The sequence below is a fragment of the Talpa occidentalis genome, unplaced genomic scaffold, assembly GCF_014898055.3.
Source record: "Talpa occidentalis isolate TD23 unplaced genomic scaffold, MPIMG_talOcc4v2.1 talOcc4.12, whole genome shotgun sequence".
Lineage (NCBI taxonomy): Eukaryota > Metazoa > Chordata > Mammalia > Eulipotyphla > Talpidae > Talpa > Talpa occidentalis.
Genome location: NW_023601212.1, coordinates 3,471,826 through 3,498,085, shown reverse-complemented (window position 1 = coordinate 3,498,085; position 26,260 = coordinate 3,471,826). Strand labels below are relative to the sequence as shown.

The window sequence follows — 26,260 nt, the reverse complement described above, 5'->3', positions numbered from 1 at the left end:
CGTATTTAAAAGAAAGCCTGGCATGTTGTCAGCTTCAGGGGGTACTGCTTTTACCTGCAAGGAACTTAGAACAGAGGGTGAGGAGTTACCATATGTGTGTGTAAAATATATGCAGGCAGAAAAGAGATTCCCACTAAATGCCCAGAGAAGCCATTCTGTAAGTATTTAAGATTTGTGTGGTTTGTGCATTTATGTGTTTGGGCAGGAGGGACATGGTTTAGGATGGGATGTGTATGTTGTAGAATGATAAAAGAGAGCTGCAGAGAATATGTGAACTTCATGTGGTTATTAAAAGACAAGTAAGATTTTTGATCTCTAGGCATTGAGGGAGAGTATTTAAGAGTATGTGTTTAAGGAAGAATAAAAACGTTAAGAATACTCTCTCTAAAACTTTGTATTAGGAAATACAATAAAGATTTGTATTAGGAAATTGGAAGAGTTAAAGGTTAGGAATTGTAAGAGTTAGAGGTTAATATTTGAATAAACTGGGATCTAGTGATCAAGATAAGAGAACATCAAAAAGGTTCTGGGAGTTTTCAATAGTGAAAAAAATGACTGGAAAGACTTAAAGTTGGAGAGAAACACTAGGTTTGAAACCTTACAGTAAAGCCAGGCTGTGTGTTGAGCTGGTTCAGTGTGGATGCCAGGATATCCCGAAGTTGAAATAGTCACATTAATAAATAGCCACATTAATAAAATAAATAGCCACATTAATCAATAGCCACATTCATAAAATAGGAATGTTCATGTTGCCAAGGATATTAATGGTGATAAAAGCATTATAGAGTGTTTTCTGCAGGCCAATGACTAGTTAAGTGTTTTATGGGTTTTAATGCATTTAATCCTTATAAGGATAGTGCTTTTACTCTCACTTACCAATAAGGAAACTGAGACCTAGAAATGTTAAGTTGTCTTAAAGAGGGGATGTCAGGATTCAAACCCAACTGGGGTGACTCCAGAGTCCCTGATCTTGGCCACTGTACTTCCCTTCTCTTGATAGACAATGTGGTTTAAATTCAAAAAAAAAAAAAAAAAGACAGATTAATTTCACATTAAGGCAGCAATGGGAAAACATAACCAAGGGTATAGAGCAGATTCCCCATCTCTCCTCCAAGTTAAAAGTGGGAGAAGATTAAAACCATAAAACCACCCAGGAAAGCTGGTGAGGTAGAGAAAAAAGAAGCCACTTAGGAAGTTTGGGTCCAGGACTAAGGAGAGATCCTCTCTCCTAATCTGAAATAATCAAGTAACCAAATAGCAAAGGGTTGAAGAGCCATTGCAGTCTTTACCAAGGCCAGAGTGAACCAGAAAGTAGTCAGGAGGTACCTTGAGCCCCTTCAAGGAGGTGAAGTCATGATGGTCTGCCAGTTCTAGAAATGCAGGCTGTTGACCTGGTATTGAAAAGGAAAGGGTCATTTCTCATTGGCTTGCCTCTGGATGCCCTGTGGCCAGCCTGGCACTCAGAATACACTAGACATTCAATAAATAACTTTGCTGAGTAAACCATCATCTTCCCAGATAATGTCAAGCTGTTACCCTTGGGATGCTTTACATAGTGGTAGTGAACACATTTGATGGAATAGAGTTGGCCAAATATTATAACACAGTTGAAACCTATAACATTAGGCTATGTAGGTATTCATGAACTTTTAATTATATTATTGTCTTCATTTTATTCTAGCTTTATTGAGGTATAGTTGACAAATAAAATTCTAAGATATTTCAAATATACAATGTGATGATTTGATATGCACATGCATTTTTGCATCTATGTTTGTGGTCTGTAGGTTTCTTATTTCTTTTGTCTGACTTTAAATTAGGGGAACCCTGCTTTACAAATTCCTTATATTTTCTGAAAAAGATTATGGATAATTAGTATGATTTCTTCCTTGAATATTTGGTAGAAATCAGGCCTCTCTAGTGGCGCAGCGGATTGAGCACAACGCTGTAAAGCTGTCTGCAGCCTCTGCAGCGTGGGTTTGATTCCTGGCCAGCCAGGGAGATACCCACATGGTGCAGCAGACCTCTCCTGTCTCACCCGCTGCTCCCCTCAGCGGTGTTTTCGGTCCGTCTGCCTGTTCTGTTCCCCACTCTGTCTCTGGTGAATCCTCTCACCCTCCCACATTTCTGGCCTGTACCCCAGTTCTTGTATAAATTAATAAATCTTAGAAAAATATTTGGTAGAAATCAACAGTGAATCCATCAATGCCTGGTACTTTCTGTTTTGGAAAGTTATTATTGATTTCCTAATATATGTATCGACTGTTACAAATTTCCCTCTAAGCATTGCTTTGGTTGTATGCCACAAATTTTTATCATGTGTGTTTTCATTTTTCCTTCATTCAGATATTTCAAAATATTTCAAAATTGCCCTTGAGACTTGTTCTGTGAATTTTATGTTATTATAAATTGCATTGTTAAATCACCATGTATTTTGGGACTTTCCAGTAGCTTTTCTGTTATTGGTGTCTTGCTTAATTCCATCATGGGCTGAGATCAGATTCCATGTGAATTCTGTTCTCTGAGGTTGTCAAGATGGGTTTTATGTTCTGGAATGTTTTCTGTGTTGGTGAATGTTCCGGATGAGCTTAAGAAGAATGTGTATTCTGTTGCACTAGGGTGAAGTAGTCTATAGGTTTCCTGAAGCCCAGGTGATGGGTGGTGGTGTTGAGTTGACTTTTCCCTGCTGCCTCTCTCCACTTTTGGCAGGTGGGTGTGGAAATCATCAACCATCATCACAGATTCACTTATTTCCCTCGCATTTCTAGCAATCTTTGTCTCATGAGGTGTTGATGTTTTGTGGTTAGACACAAACACATTAAGGATGGGCTTGTCTACTTCGGAGACAATTGGCCCTTTTATTATTATTAACATCCTTATTTATTTCTGATAACTGCCCTTGCTTTGAAGTCTGCTGTGTGTGTGTGTGCTTTCAAACTTTCATTGACAAAATTCATGCATTATTTTTCCTTTCTTTAGAGTTCTAGCATGCTTTCTCTATCTTTTGTAGTCCATAAAATTATCTAGCAATCCCGCACACCATCATTTCTTTGACACATATGTGAGGACTTGAGAAGATATTTTGCCAATTACTTTTTAAATTTAATTTTCCCTCTAGTAGAGTCTACGTTAGGGCAGTTTTCCTGTTACCTTAAAATAAACTTTTAGAAATTCACTGGACTGTACTTCTAACCTCCATAAATAATAGTGCTAAGAAATCATAAATTGGATAATCTAGTCTCAAATGCAGGTCTCTGAATTTAACATTTAGTATTGGTTTTAGGCTCAATTTTACATTATGGTCAATTAAAGTAAGTCTCTATGGGAAAAGAAGTGGTTAGAAAGATAGCGCTTAGTGTCATCAGCACAGCATTCTGTTGTGTAGGGTTCCAAAATTATTAAAGCTCCTTCAGAACTTGCATCTTAATCCCACTGGCAGCCCTGGGATGTTGCTCTGCTGCTGGTGTGCGTGCTGGTGCGCACAGCTAGCATGGCTGCGTAGATGTGCATTGTTGTACACTTTAACCACTCATGTGACAACAATCCATTCCCCTTTAAGAGACTAAAACACTATCAGCCTCCCTGGTGGTGCAAGGGGTTCAGCATCAGCACTTTGAAGCTATCCACAGCCTCTGCACCACAAGTTTGAGCCCCAGCCAGGGAGCTGACCCACATGGCGCAGCAGACCTCTCCTGTCTCCCGCTGTTCCCCTCAGCAGTGGATTTCAGTAGATCTGCCTGTTCTGCTCCCTACTCTGTCTCTGGTGAATCCTCTCACCGCCCCCACATCTCCTGCCTATACCCCAGTTCTTGTATGCATAAATAAATAAATCTTTAAAAAATGAATAAATAAAACATTATCAATAGGCTTCAGGTCTCTTTGACCAGTACCTTTAATATGTTCCCTTTCCTACCATTTTTCTGTGTCTCTACCTTAGTTGTTTTTTTTTTTTAAGATCTGTTTATTTTTATACAAGAACTGGGGTACAGGTCAGATGCACAGGAGGGTGAGAGGATTCACCAGAGACAAAGCAGGGAGCAGAACAGGAAGATGGACCGAAATCCACTGCTGAGGGAAGCGGCGGGGAGACAGGAGAGGTCTTCCGCGCCATGTGGGTAGCTCCTGGCCAGCCAGGGATCGAATCCACGCTGCAGAGGCTGCAGACAGCTTCACAGCACTGTGCTCAATCCGCTGCACCACCAGGGAGGTCCTCTAGCTCAGTTTTTAATGTGTGTGTATGTAATCTGCCCTTTGGATAGGCTAGTGTACAGATGGCGTCACATGCCATCACTTCATCATGCTGAAGCTCTGTGTGTTCACCTGTAGCTCTAACTTGTTCTGTTAACTATTGCGTAATTTGTCATAGTCAGAAAATGCTGCCTCACTGAAGATGGCTTCTCCATCATCCCCTTACTCAAGACAGCATTTTCTATGCTGGCCTCCTTGGGTTGGGTGTGGCTCCTCTTTCCAAATAACAATGAAGTGTTTTGTTTTGTTTTTTTGCTTCTTTTTTTTTTAAGATTTATTCATTTATGCATATAAGAGCTGGGGTACAGGCCAGAGGAGTGGGGGGTGAGAGGATCCACCAGAGACACAGCGGGGAGCAGAACAGGCAGACTGACTGAAATGCACTACTGAGGGGATTAGCGGGGAGACAGGAGAGGTCTGCGGCGCCATGTGGGTTGCTCCCAGGCTGGCTGGGAATCGAACTCATGCTGCAGTGGCTGGGGATTGCCTCATAGGTTGCGTCCTAACACTTGCGCCACCAGGGAGGCCCCAACAATGAAGTGATTTGATACGGCTCTACATGATCTAGATGCTTAGCTGCCTTCGTGCTGCTCAAATAATTTCATGAATTAATTTATCCACCCCAGCTGCGCGTGCTGATACTTATTCCATGGGAAAGTTCTTGTGCTGGGACTACTAAGATGAAGATGTAGGTCAGCCCTGTCTTTGACATGTACAAAACCAGGCAGAAAACAATACGGAACATGGCTGTGTGATGCAACAAACCAATGTGACTTTGGTGTGAGTTATCACAAGGCCACGGATGACACAGCAACTTTCCCTGAGGCAAGACACGGTTGCTGTCTTCTCCACTAACATATCCTGATGGTGTAGGAGGGGCTTACTCATCTCACACACCCTTGCTAAGCGCTTTACTGTGTTAGCTCGCTTAGCCCTTCCGAGTGTCTCGTGGGGGACATGGTAGTCTTATAATCTGTACCTGACAGGTGACAATATAGAGAGGTCACGACAAAGTGTAGGGGCCAAGGTCTAAACCAGGCCTCTGACTCCACTCCTGGCTTGCGTGTTGAGTTCTGTGCCGTCCTCTAGGTTGTTGGTATTTGAACAAGCACTGATGACCTCGCAGTTGGCTGACAAGCAGGTTGTGTCCTACAGGGGACTGGTTTTTGTTGCTGCAGCCTGTCTCTCCGCCCCTCTGTCTGCTCCTCTCCTACCCACAGCCCTGCTTTTGTCTGTTTATTTGGTTGACATTTGCACTTAAGAGTTTATTTGAACAAAGGATTCTCTGCCAACATTTTTTTTTTTTTTGTATACTACTGCTTTACGACAGGAAACACTCAGGCCTCAATGACGTGTTTATCCAGGAGCATGAGCGAATTCTACACTTTACTTGCTGATACCTTTTTAACTTCTGTGCAGAGATAGGATGAACGTTTGCACAACATTCCACAGCTAATCAACTGCTTCATAATTTAACGCTATATCAATTTTGTCATCTGAAAATCACTTCTGATTATAAAGCTTTTTTCTGTCAGCAAAACAGATGCCAGAGAATTTTTCATTAGTAACATCTCTAAAAGGCTTGACTAAAACAATTGATACTTAGGTGAGAGACTCCAATACAGGCGTAACCTCACCTGCTTCCCTTGGTTGATAAACTCCATTCTCATGAGGGACACTAGAAGCCACTTGCTGTGTAGGGCTGCCCTTTGAGCCCATCCTAGTAGGGCAGATGAACACAAAATCCTCCTACTTACTGAGTGCCCTTGTGTAATAAGCCACATAATAATGCACTTCACATAATTTATTGCCCTATTGTCTTTCCCTTTTTACTTTGACTTCCACAAAACAAAGAAGTAAGTTTCCATGCTGGATTTTTTTTTAATGATTTTGCTGCTATTGCCCCTGGTGTTACGACTTGGTGGAACACCTTAAAGATGATACAGATTTTTTCTTCAAGCAAAATCCTCAACTCAATTATAATAATTTATTCAAGGAGAAAACCACTGTCATGTTTACTCTCTCTTTCATGACTAAGCAACTGATGTATGAGCATGAATCAGCAAGTAGCGAGTGAGGCCCACGGAGCTCAGGAGGCTGCTGCCGCATTTGTAGGAAATGTAAACACTGAAGTGCAGAATAAAGTGCATTTATGAACTGCTTCCTACATTCAGGTGATCTTTAATCTTGTCACCTGGACTGACTTACCTCACCCTGGCCACAATCCTCTAAGGCAGGCTCTGTGCTCCTCATTTTACAGAGAAGGTTCGTGGGTCAGTGCAAAGTAAGGTAGAAACCTGTCCCTGGAGCCCTGGGCTCTCTCCCTCCAACTGCTCCTGCCTGTCCTCCAGCAGCAGCTGTCCTGGTCTCAAGGAGCTCTCAGGGCAGGTGAAGTGACCGATAAACAGACAAGCACCACCCAGTGTGCAGTTCAGACGTGGAGTGGACCAGAAGAGAAGATTCCAGAAGCTGTCCCGACTGACAGCCCTACTAAATGCTTTCTGTTCATTGCCTCTATTTGTATCCCATCTTTTTCGGTATGACAGCAGAGACTCAGGGGTTAAGTAATGTAGCAAAAATAATCCTTAGTGCTGGAAGAGGTTATTTATTTTGGCCGGAAAATACAGAAAGCTGGTATACCAGAAATATTAGGGCTTATTCACAATCTTTTAAAAAAAATAGATAATAGTTGGGAGTTGAGGAGCATTTATTTTAAGATGGGTTATTCAATAAATGCTCTTGGGACTACTGGTTTATTATACCGAAAAAAAAAAAATTCAGATCTTAAGTGTGTAAAGTGCTTTAAAGGAAAATCACTCTTAAGAGCACAGAAAGAAAAGATAGTTAAATATTTGTAAGCTTGGGGTGGCAAGACTTTCTAATATTGATATGAAATCCAGAATTCAGTTAAATTTCATCAGCTTGCTACATAAATAAATATTGAATTTCTTTAATAAGGAAAAATACACATTAACTAAATAAACCAACCAAAACACCCACTTGCAAGTCAAAGAACAAATTGGAGACTATTTATAACACTTATTTAAATGGAAAAATGTTACTCTTAATATATGAAAATTCTTACAAACCACCAGGAAAAAAGACAGTCAAAAAGAAAAAGAAAAAGAAATAAAGATAGTTCACAAAGCACAGCTTATAGAAGTACAGAAAAGAGTTCAACTCACCAATAGATATTGTTGACTAATGCCGGGTGTTCTGCAATCAGATTGATGGAATAGCAAACAATGCCCTTTGGAGGACCTGAGGGCAAGCTGGTATCTAAGTATGCAGCAATTCTACTTCTAGAAACTGGAACTTAGAAAAGTCTAGAAATGTCTGGAGATGCTTTTAGGTGGACTTATATTATCTGCAGTGCTGAGAAACTGAAGACAACCCAAATGTCTGTTATAAGAGGCTCATAGCTTATGATACACCCTTGCACTGAAGTATTCTGTGGCTCTAAAAACAAGAGAGCTGGCTCTTTTACAGATGTGAACATGTATATACAATGTATGTTTTTAGAAAAAGCAAGTAGCCGTGTCATTTTGGGTAAAATAATGTCACCCATTTGACATTACTATGTGTAGAAGCATATCTCTCCCAAAAAATGTATGCTCCAAGACGCTGCAGGGCTGTGATGGAATCTACTTCCCTTTATGCATGAACTTCCTGAGGCCACCATGTCCAGCCAGTGCTGGACACCCTGCAGTGCCTCTCCTTAGCCTGAGCTAGAGTTTGCTCCCCAGGGCCGTCTACTGGTCACACCATCTCTTTTGACCTTCAGGTGACCTAGGAAGTTGAAAGAGACCAACAACGAGAGTCATGGCAGAACCATTCCGGAGAAAAACTTGAGGTCACCCTGCACAGTGAATTGAGGAGTTCAGCCTGGAGCCAAGAACCCAGAGATCCTCTCTAGCTCTCATTCCCAATCTCCATAGGAAAAAAACTAAATCCCTGCAGACCAGAGTTTGTGGCAGTCACTTGTCAGTAATACCCAACCTGACCCAAATGCACATAGTGGGCTGTATGCAGTTTCATGCACTTTGCTGTCTAAATATTATTGAGTTTCCTTATGAAGTTTTGTTCTCTATTATTTTTTTCCAAAATCAAAATAATCCTGAATTCTGAGCTATATCTGGCTGAAAGGTTTCAGCTAAGAGGTTTCAGACGTGTTCTAAGAAATAAATTCACAGATGGTATTGAGAGTAATGCCTGCTGGAGTTCTGCAATGTAGCAGCCCTGAAAATTATATTGAGGGCCTCTCTGGTGGCCTAGGGGTTAGATCTCAGCACTATCAAGCTATCACCAGCCACTGCAGCATGAGTTAGACCCCCAGCCAGGGAGCTGACCCACAGGGTGCAGCGGACCTCTCCTGTTTCCCTGCTGCTCCCCTCAGCAGTGGATTTCAGTAGATCTGTTTGTTCTGCTCCCCACTCTGTCTCTGGTGAATCCACTCACCCCCTGCACCTCTGGCCTACACCCCAACTCTTCTACACATAAAATAAAATAATTAAAAGAGAGAGAAATTTCCCCAAAGGACTTGGGAGTGTAGGTAGAGGAACTTTGACCTACAGAAGTAGAGAGCCCATGATTATTTTACTGGGGTGAGGGGTGCTGCTGAAAGTGGCATATAGGGAGGATTAGCCTCAGAGCAGCTTGCAAAGAGGGTTTGAACAGGTGGGCTCAGCACAGGCCTCTGGGGCTAACATGGGGGTAGTGAGAGGCAGCTTGGTCCAGCCATGTGTGTTCTAGTCCCCACAATGCCTTCCCCAGGCTCTAAGAATCTCTCCCCTTGGGTGCACAATGCAGCTTCTGAGACTTGGGACAGTCTGGTCTGCCCATTCACTCATTCCTTTGTTCATTCATTTATTCATAAAAACCCAAACATGTCTTCAACGACTGAGACGTGAGTCAGCTACATTGATAACTGTTCATAATGTTCAGGGAGGTGTGGATGCAAGGGCAGAGGCATGGGGAGCAGCTCACACTGGTGTCTAATTGCTGAGGGCCGAGGGGAGAGATGTGAACATGGCATGAGTGTTAACTGAAAACAGTGTCGGCTGGCAGCTGGGACAAGTGGGGGACACGGAGCACCTGACGCTGGACCAGGAGGCCAGGGCTCAGGCAGAGCTAAAGCCCATGAGAAACCCCGTGGCTTCCAGAAATCCCTGCAACAGTGATGTCACAGAGCAACGTGGACTGACTGACTCTTATGTTTGATTAAGCTGCCCCCAAGCCTTGAGTAAATTGCCACCATGGCGTGATCCAAGGATGTTGATTCAGGCTGGATTGGGACACTTCTTCCAAAGTGCACTAGAATACTGGGTTCTGGTAGGGTGCCCCTCTCCTGGGGGCTGTGCATTGCGGAGTGTGAAGAAAACATTTTGTGTTTACTCCCAATCAACTATAATAACTGAGGCTTTGTCATCAAAGGAATGTGTGTCCCCTGTCCCAGCACACAGGTAGGCACCGAGGGGGCAGCAGGCTTGAGAACACGCCCTGTGCCGTGCCCCCAACTCACACTTGTGTGCAAAACGCAACAGCTTTGTGCCCAGAAACCAACCACATGTTGAAAGTGAGACCAACTAAGTGAGGACTAGTGAGCAGAAAAACGGTGCCATTGAGCGGGTTCCTCCCTCCACGGAGAGCTGCGCCTCGGCTCGGTGGCTCACAGCTGACAGAGTGATCAGAGGGGCAAGAAATCGAAAAACTTGAAAATTAGCCAGAGGACACTTGGAAATGTGGATTTACATCCAGTGTCATAATAGGTGAGCCTTGGCCTGAGAATTTGTCTTGCTGGATAATGGCTCTAGGAAGCCAGAGTGTAAGCAAAACATTTCACAGCTTGGGACTGAGGATCTGAACAGCAAACTTCTGCCATTTTTCCAGCAGTGTTTAAGATCATGCGGGCCTCGATTTGCTTGTTCACAAATTTCACTTAATCTGATGAGAACTGCTCAGAAGCCTCCTTTGAGGATTCCTGGATAAAAATCCTCATGTGCAGGTTCTTGTTCTTCCTCCCAGAGTATTAAGTCACTGTAATAAAGCAGCTAAATGCAGTCACGGATAGTTATGGAGGATTCATAGAAACATTGCTCAAGATGTAAAATATATATATATATATATATATATATATATATATATAAGCATTAGGAAAAATTACAGCGTGGAGATTTACTAGGCAGACGAGAGAGCCAAGTTGTGTAGGTCTTGGTTTGCCTCACAGCGAACTACTGCCACAAGGTCTTCACCAAAACCCTCAGTTCAGCAGGCGTCAAGGTGGCATTCCTATGGGGCCAAGGAAATGACTGGTCAAGTTGGCACAGCCTGTGGCTCGGAGATCGGGGTTCCCTCTCGCAATCCAAATCCACTTAGTCCCAGTTGTGGGTTTCGCCCCTTGGATCACTCACTGATGCAGCTTCAGGACAGTCCAGGAAATCTCGCTTGTACTACTTTTCCTCTCCCGCTCCGTGCAATTGGCCCGGATAAAAGCTGATGGGTTGCCTGTTTGTTCTCACCCAGACTCATCCTCCTCTTGATTGTTGACAATAGAGCTGGTTGGCGGACAGGAGGCATTTGAGAGCTGGATTTTATCCAAGGTAATATCTCGTCATTACTAGCTGCTCGATAAGGGGGTTTGTTGATTGCCAGGTTCTGTTTCAATAACAAAATATCCCCAACCCTGTGCTTTTTATAAATCAATAAAAGCAAAGACACATAGAGAAATGTAGCCCCTGTAGCAATTGCTTTCTTTACTCTGAAGAATGTTTTTTCATAATAACATAAAGACTACATACACCATCCATAGGAATGTCCCTGTGGTGTTTAAAAAGAAGACAATTCAGGTTAAGGTTGCAGGTCCCGTCAGATATGAAATTCATTCCTGGCTGCCCTCAGAGGCACTGCCTACCGCAGCCCACAGGTGAGATCTTCCATGCAAGCCCTGCGCGATGGCCTTACTGTGGCCAGTGTTAACACAAGGACTGCAGAACACAGCAGCACCTGGAGGACACTGAACCACACCGTGAGGCATGGCCATGAAAAGCTCCCCAATCTCACAGAGCCTTCTCACCACACAGCACTTTGAAAGCGTGGTCAAATGTAAAGTGAGGGGACCTTCTCCGTGTGAAAGGACTGGCCCGGGTGATGACAGGTGGCTCGTTGCTTTGCTCCTTGGGAGATGTTCAGCAGAAGGGCTGCCTCTTCAGTGAAAGACTTTGTTTTTCACATCAGAAAGGGAATAACTCCCCTGAACATATTTGTGCTGTAAACAGCATTTGAAAGAAAGGTGTTGCCAATAATTCCATTGTCAGTTGATTTTTCTTTTTTTTTTTTTAAGATTTATTTATTTATTTATACAAGAACTGGGGTACAGGCCAGATGTGCGGGAGGGTGAGAGGATTCACCAGAGACAGAGCGGGAAACAGAACAGGCAGACTGACGAAATACACTGTTGAGGGGTGCAGCGGGCGCGGCAGGAGAGGTCTGCGCTGCCATGTGGGACCCTCGCCAGCCAGCTGGGATCGAACCTGAGCTGCAGAGGCTGCGGACAGCTTCGCAGTGCTGCACTCAACTGCCTGTGCCACCAGGGGAGGCCCCTCCATTGTCAGTTGATTTTGTGATGAAGGCATTGCAGGTACATTATAGATTTGATATAGCTTCAAAACTCCATACATTAATATTCAGAAACAGGCATTGTTAACTACTTTGAAAAGTTTGCAAAGAATCCCAATGGTTAGATTCTGAACAGACTTAACAGTTGCTATGTTTATGGAAAATATATCAGCGCACCACATCCACCAGCAAGGCCCCAGAGCCCTCCACCATAGCCCACTGGACCCCTCTGCACTTTGCTCCCATCCTACCCACTGACTTCCCCTCTGGTGGCCTCGATTTTACAGTCTAATTTCTAGAGTTTGTTCTGGTTTAGTTTTGGCTCTTGCTTTGCTGTGTTTCTTTATATTACACATGAATGAAATCACCCGATATTTGTCTTGCTCCTTCTGAGTTATGTCACTTAGCATTATCCCCACCAGTTCTGTCCATGTTGTCGCAAGTGACAAGAGATCATAGTTATTTTTAACAGCTGAGTAATATTCCATCATACACCAGTCTTTGCCTGTATCACTCACTCCCGGCCCCAGACCTCTCTGGTCAAGGATCCCACGTGGCAAAATCTGATGGCGGTTTTCAGTCTCGTCTCACTTGGTCTGTTGGTACCTCTGACAGCCGACGAGTCCCCTTCCTGGGAGTGTCCCCTCCCCCTTGCTTTTAAGCACGCTCTTGATTTTCCTTACTGGCTCTGTTCCGTCTCGTCTCCTTTCCTTTACCTTTTAACATGGCAGGGCTCGCTGCTCAGGAATTCGCTCCTTCCCTTCTGGAGAGCTTATCCGGTCTTTGGATAAGTCTTCCATTCTCTGACCTCTCCCAAATGTCTCTCCCCAGCCCAGACTTTCCCCTCACTCCATCTGCTGACTGGAAGCCTCCTAGGTGACTACCCAAACTATCACTCTCATGCACCCAGAAGTTAGCACCCCATCTACTTTGGGGTCTATTCAGTAAACCAGTGCTCCTCCCAGTTTGCTCTTCAAAATATCCTGCCTAGAATCACCCGGGTCAGGTATGAAATGAAGATTCCTGTGCATCATCTATCTTGACTCAATCAAAATATCTAGGAAGTGGCCTAGAAACCTGCATTTTGATGAACTGCTCAACCGTTTCTTAGGTAGAGTCAGCGTTTCATTCAGAAGGCAGCCAGTCTTCCTGGAGGGATCCTGCCCTGATGACCAGGGCACCTTTGCTTTTGAGAACATTAACTCCAGCAGCAAGGGTTGGGGGCAGATGGGCAGTAGAGAGGCGGGGAGGGGAGTTCTAGGATAATTAAAAACACCATTTGACCTAAACAGGGGCACCTCAGGCCTTTGCCTAGGAGAAACTGCTTTTCAGTCTCTGAAGCAGTTGGGCAGATGGACAGTTGCAAGACTTACCCTTTTTCCAGGAGGAATGCTAAAAAAAATGTAAGAGGACAGGGAGAGAAAATGGAGACTGTCATTTTGTGTCCTTATTGTATCCCAGGCACCGTAGTGGACACAGTTCCTATAGTCATTATCGTTGTTCATTTTCAACGAGGAGCTGTTTAAGGAGCTATTACCTTCATTCTCTGCAGACACTTGCCTGAGGTCGCCCAGCCAGTTGGTGGTGGAGCTGGTGATCTACCCCAGTTCTGTCAGACTCCACGGCCTGGGCTGTCTTTACTGCCCACAGCACTCAGCACTGTGTTTGACGTAAGGCTTGGCGAAGCAATAAATTAACTAAGGTGGATCAGAAAAGGCTTAAAAATCAGTGGTCGTCCTGTCCTATATTGAGGCGCTAGAAGTCAACAATGAAAAGGAAATACTCATCATTACCCACATAATGCTCCTCTTTTGCAAAGTCAGTCAGGGAAGGTGGGTGACTGGAGACTTTTGAAAGAATCTTAAGTCGCCTGAGATGCCTAGCAGACCTTTGAACACAATAATGAAGCTCGATGTTGATAAATCCAGGATCACCAGAGTCCAGAGAAAAAAAATAAACTGTATTTGTGGGAGAGAAGCATTTGCATGGGTGTAAAAAGCCATAGTCCTGCATCAGAACAGCACAGTGACTTAATCTTGTTGACTGTAATTTTTTTTCATGTTTCTTATGTAACCGTCTTAAATGCCTCCTTTCTCGATGGTACGTGAATTTTGTTAAGGTCAAATAATTGTTTTTTCTAATGCAGTCTCTTACCTGTCCTCAATGCCTTCTGCTTAGTTAAATGTATAATTTAGAGTCCTGGGTATTACTAGTTAGATGCCGCATATAATTTAGTGCTTTACACCATAAAAGACATGTGGATAATTAGGATAATAGTAGGATGATGACTATGTACCAATGGAGATTCAGAGGCATTGTTTTGTTTATAAAGAAAACTGTAGGACTAGCTTCAGGAAGGATGATGAGAAGCTGACCACAGTCAGGAAGATAAATTTAAGGGAAGAAAAATGAGCAGACAGTCTGAGCAGAAACACCGCCACCTCCGCTGACCCCTTTGGTTCAAACCAGTTACTCGCCTTTAGATTTACTCTAGCCGCCTCTTTCCTGGGTCATTTCTCTCCCTGCCCCCCTGGATCTGTGGTCAAACTGGAAGCCAGAGTGACCTGGTGATGTGTAAGCCACATCCTTTCTCTGTCAAAACTCAGCAGGGCCACAGTGTTCCCAGCTGAGAAGAATCTCAGCCTCACCATGGTGCCCACGGCCCTCCTCACCCTAACCTCTCTCCCTGACGCCTCGTTCCTGTCCTCCGCGGTGTCAGCTGTGGCCCACCTACTGCCCCTGGCAGTCGGCCGTGGCCCCGGGGTCCTGGCAGTGGGCCCCGTGCTCTGATTCCACGCCGTGACCCTCCCACGCTCGCATCTCATTCTGACCTGGAGGGAACACACAAACTTTGGTAACTGTCCAGCAGTCACCAGACAATCACATTCCCCAGTGTCGCCAGTGTTGTGCTTAATAGTCCTATGGGTACTAAGTAGGCTGGTTTTTAGGAAAAGCTGATTTTCTGAAAGAAACAGAAGAAGAATTTGGATTTGAGTTACTAAGACAAAAGACGGTGATGTCTGTGAAACAAGAGTGAGTGTCTAGGGAAGAGCCAGACAAGCAAGAATGTCAGAGAGTGTGAGCCAGCGTGTGGTTGCGGGGTTAAAGCTGTGTTGGAAGCCATAAAAAGTAGAAAATAAACTCAGTTATGAAGAGTTCATATTTAAGGAGTAAGCTCATAATGAAGAAAAAGGAGATATTGATGATAATGTGAGGCTCTCATTTATGATTTTTACTCCACCCTGTGATTAGGTTAAGCATTTCATCAAATCTAGCCCCATAAATTGACATAAGCACCTGGTAGAAATTTCTCTTGATTTCCATTTTATAGGTGGGGAAAGTAAGATTTCAATGAGATAATTTTCTCCGCATGTGACTAGTGATGGAACTGGGATGTGTGTGTAGTCTGTTTGACCAAGCTGCACCTGGTCTTCTTATTGTGCTGTTGGGTAACGGATCTGGTGAGCAGACAGCAGAAATCCAACCTGCAAGTAATCAGTGTTTCTGAAGATAAACTAACAATGTTCAGCAAAGTGCTCGCTGACTGTGGGAAGTAAGCTCCTGGGACGTTCTCAGTGCCTAGAACAACTCAGTACCTGGGGGATATTCAATGCTGGTTTCCTGAACTGTCTCATACTGCATGTATTCTGTGTCTGTCATAGTGTTACAGGATTAACCATTATTTATATTTATTATTTATAGAGGAGGGAGATGAAGCATCAAGAAGTTAAGCAATATATTCAGGGTCTTATCATTAATAGGTGGTAGATCTTAGATAACAGAAGGAAATTTATCAGTTGAATAAAATTTTCACTCTATACATCTGAAGGGTTCATTTGTCATGTGTGTGTGTGTGTGTGTGTGTGTGTGTGTGTATACATATATATTTGGTGAAAAAGCTATACCTCAGCACAGATTGAGCAAATCTTTAATGGCACATAAAAAGGTTATACACTACATGCATGTAAACAGGAAAAGAACAAGCTACTATACTAACACGACATAAAATTGAGCTGATGCTAGAGTTCCTCTGTGAAGCACTGGATTCTGAGACTGGCAAGAATCCTATCAAGGTGTTTGCCCTTTTGGGGTGAAGACAGTCTGTGTTCTTACAGCACATGTCCTCGTAGTCATGTTGGGTCAGGAAGATGCCTGGCCTCTACTGCAGTACGTTTGTCTGGTTCTTGAGTGAAATTGGGATTCCTGGGGTGACCCCTGATTGAGGGCGAAGCTTAGTCTTCCAGAAGCCCTTGATACACACCTGTGGGGAGTGACCCTGTCCTTTCAGGTAATATAAGCTCAGTCTGGTGACCTGTGCCCATGGCTCTGTTCTCCAGAGACACACTCTGTGCCCTCTTGCTTCTCAAAGACTCTTTGTCCAGCTACCCTTTGGTAATCCCATGAGCCTCACTAGCCACATCCCCTTGGGAAAATGAAACACCTGTGTAATATCTACTGTGCTATAATAACTGCATGACACAAACCGGTGCAGTCCCTACTGCACTAGCCCATGGCAATGGTTGCTCAGTGAGACTTTGTTCCTACCTTTTCCCTCTCCCCCACATTTTCTCTTCACTGAAAAAAAGAAACCCAAAACTTTGGGGTGTTATATTAAATTTTTTTAAAGATTTATTTATTTATTTATACAAGCACTGGGTACAGTCAGAAGCGCGGGAGGGTGAGAGGATTCACCAGAGCCAGAGCAGGGAACAGAACAGGCAGACTGACGAAGTACACTGCTGAGGGGAGCAGCGGGTGGCAGGAGAGGTCTTCGCACCATGTGGGACCCTCGCCTGGTGGCTGCGGATCAGAACCAGCACTGCGGAGGCTGCGGCAGCTTCTGCAGCCCAGCGCTCAACTGCTGCGCCACCGGGGAGGCCCATATTCAGTATTTTAAAATTTACTTCTTCCTAACTGGCTCTTTCATACTGTCAGACCTTCATTCTTCTCCTCACCTCACCCCAGGTTTGCATGACCAGCCCCCCATTGGCTAATATGAAAGGCTGGTCCAAACCGTTTTCTCCCTCTTTGTGTCTTTAGAGTACCTTGGCTTCTAGAAAACATGCAAACAAATTGAAAGAATAGTAAATAGCTGTACTCAACTATGTTAAAGTCGCAAACATCATCTCTCACACCTCAGGATCTAAAAATATGTTCCCTAAGGACAAGAACATTCTGCAATCTAGGCACAATATTGTTATTATTCCTAAACTTCAACACTGATACTATAACTTTAGTATAAAGCCCGTATCCAAATTTCCCCAATTGTTCCCAGAATGTACTAAATAGATTGGTTTTTCATGCAGGATCCAATCTAAAACCATATATTTCTTTTGATGAACAAATCTCTTTAATCACCTTTAATCTAAAAACATCTCCCACTTTTTTTTGGGGGGGGAGTCCATCAGGATATTAACATTTTTTGAGGATTCCATGCCAGCTATTTTATAGAAATCTGAATTTGTCTGATTTTCCCCCATAGGATTTGATTGAGCTTAAGCATTTTACAAGAATCGTACCCAGGCTAGTAGTTCTCAAACACTCTGGTTTTATGGCCATTTACATGCTTACAAACTATAGCGAGCCCAAAGAGCTTTGGTTCGTGTGGACTTACTCTATTAGAAATTAAAATTAAAGCTGATAATTGAACATTTTTTAACTGACTTAAAAAATAGCAAACCCATCAGAGGCTCATTTTCCACACCCAAAATATTTAATGACAAGAATGATATTGTTTTGCATTTTTATAAGTCATTTTAATGTCTGCCTTAACAGAATCCAGCTGCGTGTCCTGTCTCCGTCCACATTCAATCTGTTGCAATGTGTTGTTCTGGGTGAAGCCAGGGGAGAAGCCATGACGCCACCCAGACATGCAGGGGAACACGGGGTGGGGGAGGATTTTAATCGTTTTTTTCTACTTAACAAGTGGCCATAGTTTCATTAGGATTGCAAAAGGATGCTTTTCTCCTTCTGTTATTCCTTCTGATTTTATCAACTATAAATCCTTTTTATAGCCCTTTGTCTCTTCTGAGAGGCAATTTGGTGATCTTAAAATACATTTTATACTAAAAGTAATGACTCTGTGCTCTTAGCAACCTCTAGTAGATTCCAGGGAGCTGTTATGTTTTTTTCCCCTCTGCTTTCCGTCCTTACATACCACAGTACTTGTGGCTTTTCATAAAGTCAGTGTAACTTGAATCATTCGTGCTAAGTTCTTCCTGATGTTAAATTGACTTCTCTGGTCAGTGTGGCTTTGACATCTCTCCACTGACTCTGAGTAACATCAAATTTCCTGTCACGACAAGGTTCAAAGGGTACTTTTCATGCTTCAGTCCCAGGTCAGCCACTTCTCCAAAGCTCTCTGCTTCCTTTTAGATGAAAATGATACTGGGTGGGACCGGCTGCTTCTTCGTGCTAATCACAGCTGTGCTTGTCTTTGCTGCTGGACTTTCTCAATGGGCAGACCTGGGAAAAACATGTTACAGGATTTTCTCTCTCTTTCTCTTTTTAAAATGTTTATTTATTTCTGCATACAAGAACTGAGATTAGGCCAGAGGGGCGGGGGTGAGAGGTTCCACCAGAGACAGAGCAGGGAGCAGAACAGGCGGATCGACTGAAATCCACTGCTGAGGGGAGCAGCGGGGAGGCAGGAGAGGTCTGCTGTGCCCTGTGGGTCAGCTCTCTGGCCAGCCGGGGATAGAACTCATGCTGCAGAGGCTGGCAATAGCTTGATAGTGCTATCTTTAACCCCAGCACTACCAGGGAGGCCCAGTTTTTCTCTTTTGAAAAGTGGGGCACAGAGGGGTATTGTACATGCACTCACGCCTGACTATTGGGGTACAGGAGAGTGGCCTGTACCCCATGCTGATGTAGTTATTCAGCTCTAATTGGACCTGACTGGCCACCACATTTCTTAGACACAAAGACGTCTTAGAGAACATTCATCTCCAGGTATGTCCCCTACACTTTCTCTGTGATGCTGTACAGATGGCCATATCTCAGAGTGGGCTGAGCTTCCAGATTCCATCACGGGTGGTCCACAGGGACACGATTCGTGCTGACCACTCACCATAGCGGAGGAAAGGCAAAAGCTCAACTTACCAGAAGATCTCCCTCCCACTCAAGTGTCAAATCCTGAATGCTTAGCTTCTTCTGCCCCAGAGTCAGAAGAATTTCATTCTGTTTGGTAGCTATAATTTCTACATTTCTGCTTGTGTTTAAATCCATTGCCTTGCCATCCTCCGTCCCTCCTGCCAGACCCCGCTTTGTGCTTTCTCACTAGACCCTCAATTACTGTCTAACCTGCATCTTTATGCACCTCTTCAGGAAGAGTGGACCCTTATCTCCTGGCTTTATGCATATTTGAGAGTATCTTTCAGCTGCCTTTAAACCTGAATAATTTGACTAGGTACAGATTTCTCAGCTTGTGTCTCAAACCGATCGAACTATTAATATATTTGTGAGGTAGGCATTGAGTATATGCCAAGCCATTCTGAACCCTTCCATGAGTGCAATTAATCCTTAGATGCAGCCCTCGGTACTCATATTATCTTCATTTTACTTGCCAAAGGTCACTCAACTAATGGGTAGCGGGAGGGTGAATTTTGAACTAAAGCAATATTGCTCCAATATTTCTAACTCCCAGTGCTACCTCTCACATTTATTAAGCTAAAACATCTAGTTGTGTGACCTTAAGCTTATTCCTCAACGACTCCATTTACCCATTTAACTGTCTATAATACCTCCCAAGGTTGCTATGACGATTAAATGAGTGAATAACATACACGCTGCAAAAGTGGGCTTTGAACAAGCAGTCCCCAACCCTGCAGTTCAGTGTCAACAGCGTGTCATTTTAGTGGGAAAGAGGTTACAGAAAGAACAGTGTTGAGACAGAGTCAGTAAGCAACAGTTGGCGAATGCATGAGGGTTTTGTCAAGGCATTTTCCGTACCCTCTAGATCGCTACCGGCAGACGGAATGGAAATACAAAAATGAAAATAGTTGCACTGTAAGCAGATGGTAGATCCTTTTCTGTTTTTAATTCCCTTAACATGTTACAGGATTTCTCTAATTTATGAAATAAGCCATTTGGCCAGACAACCGCTACCTTCCTTCCTGTGTGCGTTGAGCTTGAGGTACCACTAGGGAGACGCCGGAAGGTGCATCAGGTTTCACCGTCTCAACTGTCTACGGTGGATCAACAGCACCTGGCTCACCTTGCAGTGACAGGCCGGTCCAGTGCTGGCACCAGAAGGAAGATGTACAGAAATCCTTGTGCACGAGGCGCCCTGGCACTGATGGCCCGGCGGGCCATTCCCCATAATATACCAACATTTTGGTGCTCACCGGGGAAGTCTCCGGTCGTCCTCAGATCTTGTGATTCATGGTCACCTTTTCTTGTTTGCTTTTTTTTTAGGACAACATAACTATTTGTGTGCTGGAAGAAACGATTGCATCGTCGATAAAATCCGCAGAAAAAACTGCCCTGCGTGTCGCCTCCGGAAGTGCTGCCAGGCGGGCATGGTCCTCGGAGGTAACGCTGACCCTGCACCACTGCTGCGCTCTGGCCTGCCCTTCTCACGCCTCTTTGCTGGTGCTTGGCTTGTTCTGTCTTGATTTGTGGTGTGTGAAAGAAGCACCTGATGCAGTCCCTTTGGCTTATCCCTGTGGCTGCCGTCCTGTGACCAGTTCTGCAGCCTGGGGACTTCTCTGCCCCTGGGGGGTTTCCTCCCATCAGCGGGCTGCCCTCTGGGGCAGTGACCTTAGGATGCGTCATCTATCTGATTGCTGAGTATTCCATTGTGTATGGAGACCAGGTCTTCTTGATCCAGTCATCTATGTTTGGGCATTTGGGTTGTTCCCATAGCTTCCCTATTGTAAATAGTCCTGCGATGAACACAAGGGTGCAGGTGTCCTTTTGAATCAATGTGTTTGTGTCCTTTGGGTAGATCCCTCAGAGTGAGATTGCTGGGTCGTATGGGAGCTCCATTTTTAGTAGTTTGTGGAATCTCCACACAGCTCTCCATGGTGGTTGGACCAGTTTGCACTCCCACCAGCAGTGCAAGAGAGTTCCTTTTCTCCACATCCTCGCCACATTTCCTGTTGCTAGTTTTTTTAATATGCACCATTCTCACTGGTGTGAGGTGGTGTCTCATTGTGGTTCTCAGCAACATGGATGGAGGTGGAAGGGATTATGGTCGGTGAAGTAAGCCCGAAGGAAAAAGGAAAATAATCAGAGGAATATAGGGAAACCAAATAAGGGATCATGAAAAAAAAAACAATAATAAATAAAAAAAATTAGCAGGCAACCATAAGGGATGTCAGAGACATCCAGCAGGGCAAAGAGAGGGATCAAAACAGGGGAGAAAAGAGCACAAGGGACTGTGGTGATGGTCACGGGACTTGGAGGTGGGGATTTTACGGGGACAGCCTCTGAGAGGAGAAAGCAAACATTGTACAAAAATAAACAATGCTGTAAAAAGCATATAAACAAATATATTAATTAATTTTTTGAAATGTGTCATCTGAGTCAGGACACTCCTGAGAAGGTGACGGAGCACGATCCATGATTAAACTGCACCAATTTCCCCAATTAAAAGATGCTGAAGTGATGGGGAAAGATGCTAATGTCTTCCCGCCAAAAGGACCACCCTGAACTTCTGGGGATGTGAGGGAAATAGTCAAGTGTTTACATACTTGGTGATTAATTTAGTGCAATAAGATGTTTAAGTCACAACCAAAAATCTCTAGTTTCAGAAGTGTTGTGTTTCTGCTCTCACTTTTCGTGAAGTTTCCTTAAAACCAATTTCACAAACCTGTAACAGGAGGTTGTTTGCTTTGGTAGAACCACCTCATAAGCCAGCTGTTCCTTTTCCGGAGTTCATCCTCTAAACACTTGCTGTACAGCCCTTTTTGAATCCTTGGGTATTGCTGTCATGGAAGATCTATCCTAAGCCAAAAATACCTATCCTATAATACTAAGTTTTGTGCTTGGTATTAAATAAAAATGTAACAGTTTTAATACATATTCTGTAAGGGGATTTTTTCGGTGTGATTCCCCATAATATAACAACACGCCACATTGTGTAATTATGAAATAAATCAAGGCTACCAAAAATACTAAACATATAAACACCTGTGTATCCATCGCTCAATTGTCCATCTCAGATCCTTTTTCACATTTTCATCTTTGTTATATTTTATAAAGGATAAGACATTACAGATATTTTCAAGCTTCTCTGCACCCTATCAGACTCCTATCTTCCTCACAAATTACTAGTCTGCTGAATTATTGGCTTCATACTTACAGTGCACATCTATGGATCCTCAAATAAAATGCTATTGTTTTGAATATTTTAAGACTTTATATAGGGCCTCCCTGGTGGCACAAGGGTTAAGCACCACACTATGAAGCAACCTGCAGCCTCTGCAGCATGAGTTTGATCCCTGGCCGGCCAGGGAGCAACCCACATGGCGCAGCAGACCTCTCCTGTCTCCCTGCTGCTCCCCTCAGCAGTGTATTTCGTCAATCTGCATGTTCTGTTCCCCACTCTTGTCTCTGGTGGATCCTCTCAACCCCCACATCTCTGGCCTGTACCCCAGCACTTGTATGCATGAATAAATAAATCTTTAAAAAAAAAAAGACTTTATATAAATGGCACCTTGCTGGCCATGTACTTCAATTTGCTTTCTTTCACTGGATGTTATCTGAGTTGGCTGAGGGGAGATATTTTGTTCTAACCTCTCTCTGATCTTCACCTTGAGGACTTTTCCTGGTGCTTCTCTCTCCTGTGTTAATGGGTATTTATTTCTAAGTGCTCGTAATTACCGAAAGTGCCACAGTAAACATTCCGGTACCTGTATCTTTGTGCTCATTTTCAAGATGTGCTCTCGGCTCTTTTTAGAAAGGGAACTTCTGCCTCGTTTCCATACTGTGTATCTTCAGCCTTACTACAGGTGCCTAATCACACCACTCTCTGGATGTTTGTCCCCAGGGGTGTGTAAGACTTCTTGCTTACACAAGAGGATCTTGCTACCACCTGTACTCATTTGTACTCAGTATTTTCAGACTTTTTAATTTTTTTGAATGGATGGACTGAAAATTGGTGTTGAATTTTGATTTAGTTTGTATGTCCTTCATTCGGTGAGGCCAAACCTGTGTCATCTATTTATTGGCCATTTTTATTTCCTCTTCCATGAATTGCCTGTTCATATCTATTGCACATTTTTAAACTGAGTTGTCTTCTTTCCTGTTGATGCCTAGAAGTTACCTATCTCCTCTGCTAATTCTTGTTAGTTACATGCATTCTGTGTCTTTACTTTTTACCTTGTCTGGGATGTCTTTTTTCTCATCTTTATATATAATTGCTTATATCAAAATTCCCCCTTTCTATCCTTTTCCACCCTGAAGTCATATAGATAATGTAAAAATCCTCAAAAATTTTAGAAGTTTGTTTTTCACATTCATGTTCTTATCCAACCTGTGAGTATTTTTAATCGCAGAGAGGCAGGAATATAATTATATTTTCCAGCGGGATGCCCAGTGTATTAAGACAATGGTCATCTTTGTTTTGACGGTGGTCTCCTATACAAGTGGAAATTCCCCACCGTGAACATAGGTCTATTTACAGATAAGTCATCCGTACACACTACTACTAAATGCATGTTTGTTAAGCTTGCTTCTTTTTTATTTCCTTACTAAAAATATAATGTAATGCTACTTTCTGTTAAATATCAAAATCCATGTGCATTTGCTTCTCCTCCTGCTTTCTCCGTTCTGGTCCCTTGTGTAACAGTACCAGCGCCACACTGTCTGAAATAGCAGCTTTATCCATCCTGGTACTTGGTAGAATAAGTATCTCTACGTTATATTCTTCAAATTCGTTATCTTTTCTTGCCTCTCTGATCTGTTCTTATAAAGTGAAACATAAAAAGATTATTCATAATGGTTTCTAACACTTAGAGCTATCTCAGTTCTGGGAATAGTTAGATGTACATTAATTTCTTTTGTTCTTTTTTTTTTTTCAATCAAATAATCTCTACCAGCATCCCAAACTACCACTGCTTGAAGTAATTTCATGTTAACTTGTTTTTCCCAAATAACATATTGTCATTAAAAATAACTCAGAGCTTTGTGATAGTAGACATCTAGTGAGGCCTTCTCTGTGATACAGCCTCTGCTTTTTCGAGGAAGAATTCTAAATTAAAACAAAACAAAACCCCCATATTACAGATGAAAGTAGGGCTAATTCACTGCTCATCCCATCCAGAGGTCAGCTTCACATGGCAAACGGAGCAATAGGATAGCAGGGCCCTTGGTTAGTCCACAGGTGGGTTTGCACACAGGTTCATAGGAAGATGCCAGCGGCACCCTCTGACGTGGCATTTTCCTGATCGGTCACTGCCTGGGACAGTCAGTGGCCAATGCTGGGGGGTCAATAATCGGCCTGTGATAAGCCAGGAAGAAGGCAGTGAGGCCATGAAGTGAGATTCCAGTCGCTTGTCCTGTGTTAAATGCCTGGAGTAAGTGTCCTGAGGTCTTCCTTGAGAATAAGACCTTCCCTGGAGTGACACCCAGGGTTGTTCATGTTGGATTCTTCAGTAACTAGAAGATTTTACTGCAGTAATAATCGCCTGCACACACTGAAAATGGGGCCTCTGTGCCCACCTGCCCTCTTCTCCTTGCTTCCTTCCTGCTTAGGACTCCTGGATGGTTTGCATTTCTGATAGAGACTATTTCAATGACAAAGGATGAAACAAGTGAGAACACTGAAACACTTGTGAAAGACTGAGTGCAATTTTCTGGTGAAATATCGAGGTCAGAAATAGAAATGTTTTTGACAGGTCATGACAGGCTCTGCAGGTTCTCCTTTCCTGCTTCTGCAGCGGCGCTCTGACTGCAAGAAGATGCTGAAGCTGTTTATTCTCTTGGCTGCCTGTATGAGTCTGGCTTTTTGTGAGTCACTTCCCTTACCTTCACCAGGTCACGCTGAACTTTTGCATTTTGTCACTGCTGTACAGTACTGAGTCGGGGAGATAGTTACATCCCGAGGAAGGGTAATTTATCTTCTCTCTTAGGTGTCCTGCTTCTAACTTACTTCTTTAGAAAATATTTTTTGTGTGATGAGTCACACACAGAAAATTCTGGAATTAATACTGCTCTTATTTCACCTTTGTGCTAAAAATGCTAAACTGTTTTGATGAATTTTTTTCAAGCTGAGCATTATTTTTATAGGGTTGTTTTTGTTTTGGTTTTGGTAGAGCCTTATCTTGCAAATTTAAATTTTTTTTTAATAGAGGCATGTTTTATTTATTTATTTGTTTGTTTGTTTTGTTTATACAAGCACTGGGTACAGTCAGAAGCGCGGGAGGGTGAGAGAATTCACCAGAGCCAGAGCGGGGAGCAGAGCAGGCAGAAGGACCAAAGTACACTGCTGAGGGGAGCAGCGGGCAGCAGGAGAGGTCTGCACACCATGCGGGACCCTCCTCCAGTGGCCGGGGAGCAGCCGGGGATCGAACCGGCGCCGCAGAGGCTGCGGGCAGCTTCGCAACCCAGCGCTCAACCGCTGCGCCACCGGGGAGGCCCTATCTTGCAAATTTAAAAGGCTGTGTTAGAATACCAGTCCCTCTCACATCTCCTCCTACACTTAGATCACCCCACTTCTTTTGGCAAAGAGAATACCCTTCTGGGCTACAGAGTATAGACTGTGCAGTGAAGTATTTTATTTTCTCCTATTCACAAAGCCAACAAAGTCTCAATTCCTTCTCTGAAGAATTCCAAAATTCCTGAAATTGGGACACTGTACAGTAAGTACCTTTCTTGGCAGTCTGGAAACCTAGTCTGTGCCTTTAATGACTGTAAAGTGGGAAATCATCTGCCCTCCCTAAAACCAGGGCTATGGCGCCGCCTGCCACCGACTTTCAGACCTCTCTCTTCTTCCTTTTGAGGCATCTCCTACACTCCCCAGTTGTGCCCCCTCTCTAAACAGAAAGGGAATTTATTTCATTATGTCACTGTGTATCTTCAACCTGCTGCCTATCAGCAAATTACTCTCCAAAAGGCTGGCTTTTACCCATGTAGTAGAGTAGGTGATGATGTACTTTAGACCCTCTGTTCTGGCTCCTTTGTTTAGTTGGTTTTGGGGGGGGGGGCAGAGGGCATCATGGAAACTGCTGTTTTGGCTGCCAGCTGCAACTGTTCATCAGTATCTACCTTTTTCCAGGCGCTGTAAGAAGTCAGGGCTGAGGGCTAGAAAGCTTTCCTCCATTTGCTGTCTTACTTTATGTGAATGATTGAGAGATTTACTCTTTATCTTCCCTAGTATAGTTTCCTGGGAAAATTTCTATTTTAATTTTATATTTCCTATTATCTAGTGTCTGTATGTTTTGAAGTATAACTA

General features: G+C 43.5%; 1 protein-coding gene across 1 annotated transcript in view; it reads left to right on the top strand.

The window, feature by feature from the left end:
• The window catches only part of PGR (progesterone receptor), a 57,692-nt gene that overhangs the window by 4,286 nt on the left and 27,146 nt on the right, over nt 1-26,260 (top strand). Inside the window, 1 exon segment of the mRNA XM_037504783.2 lies at nt 20,278-20,394. Within this exon segment, the coding sequence (XP_037360680.1) occupies nt 20,278-20,394 (117 nt within the window).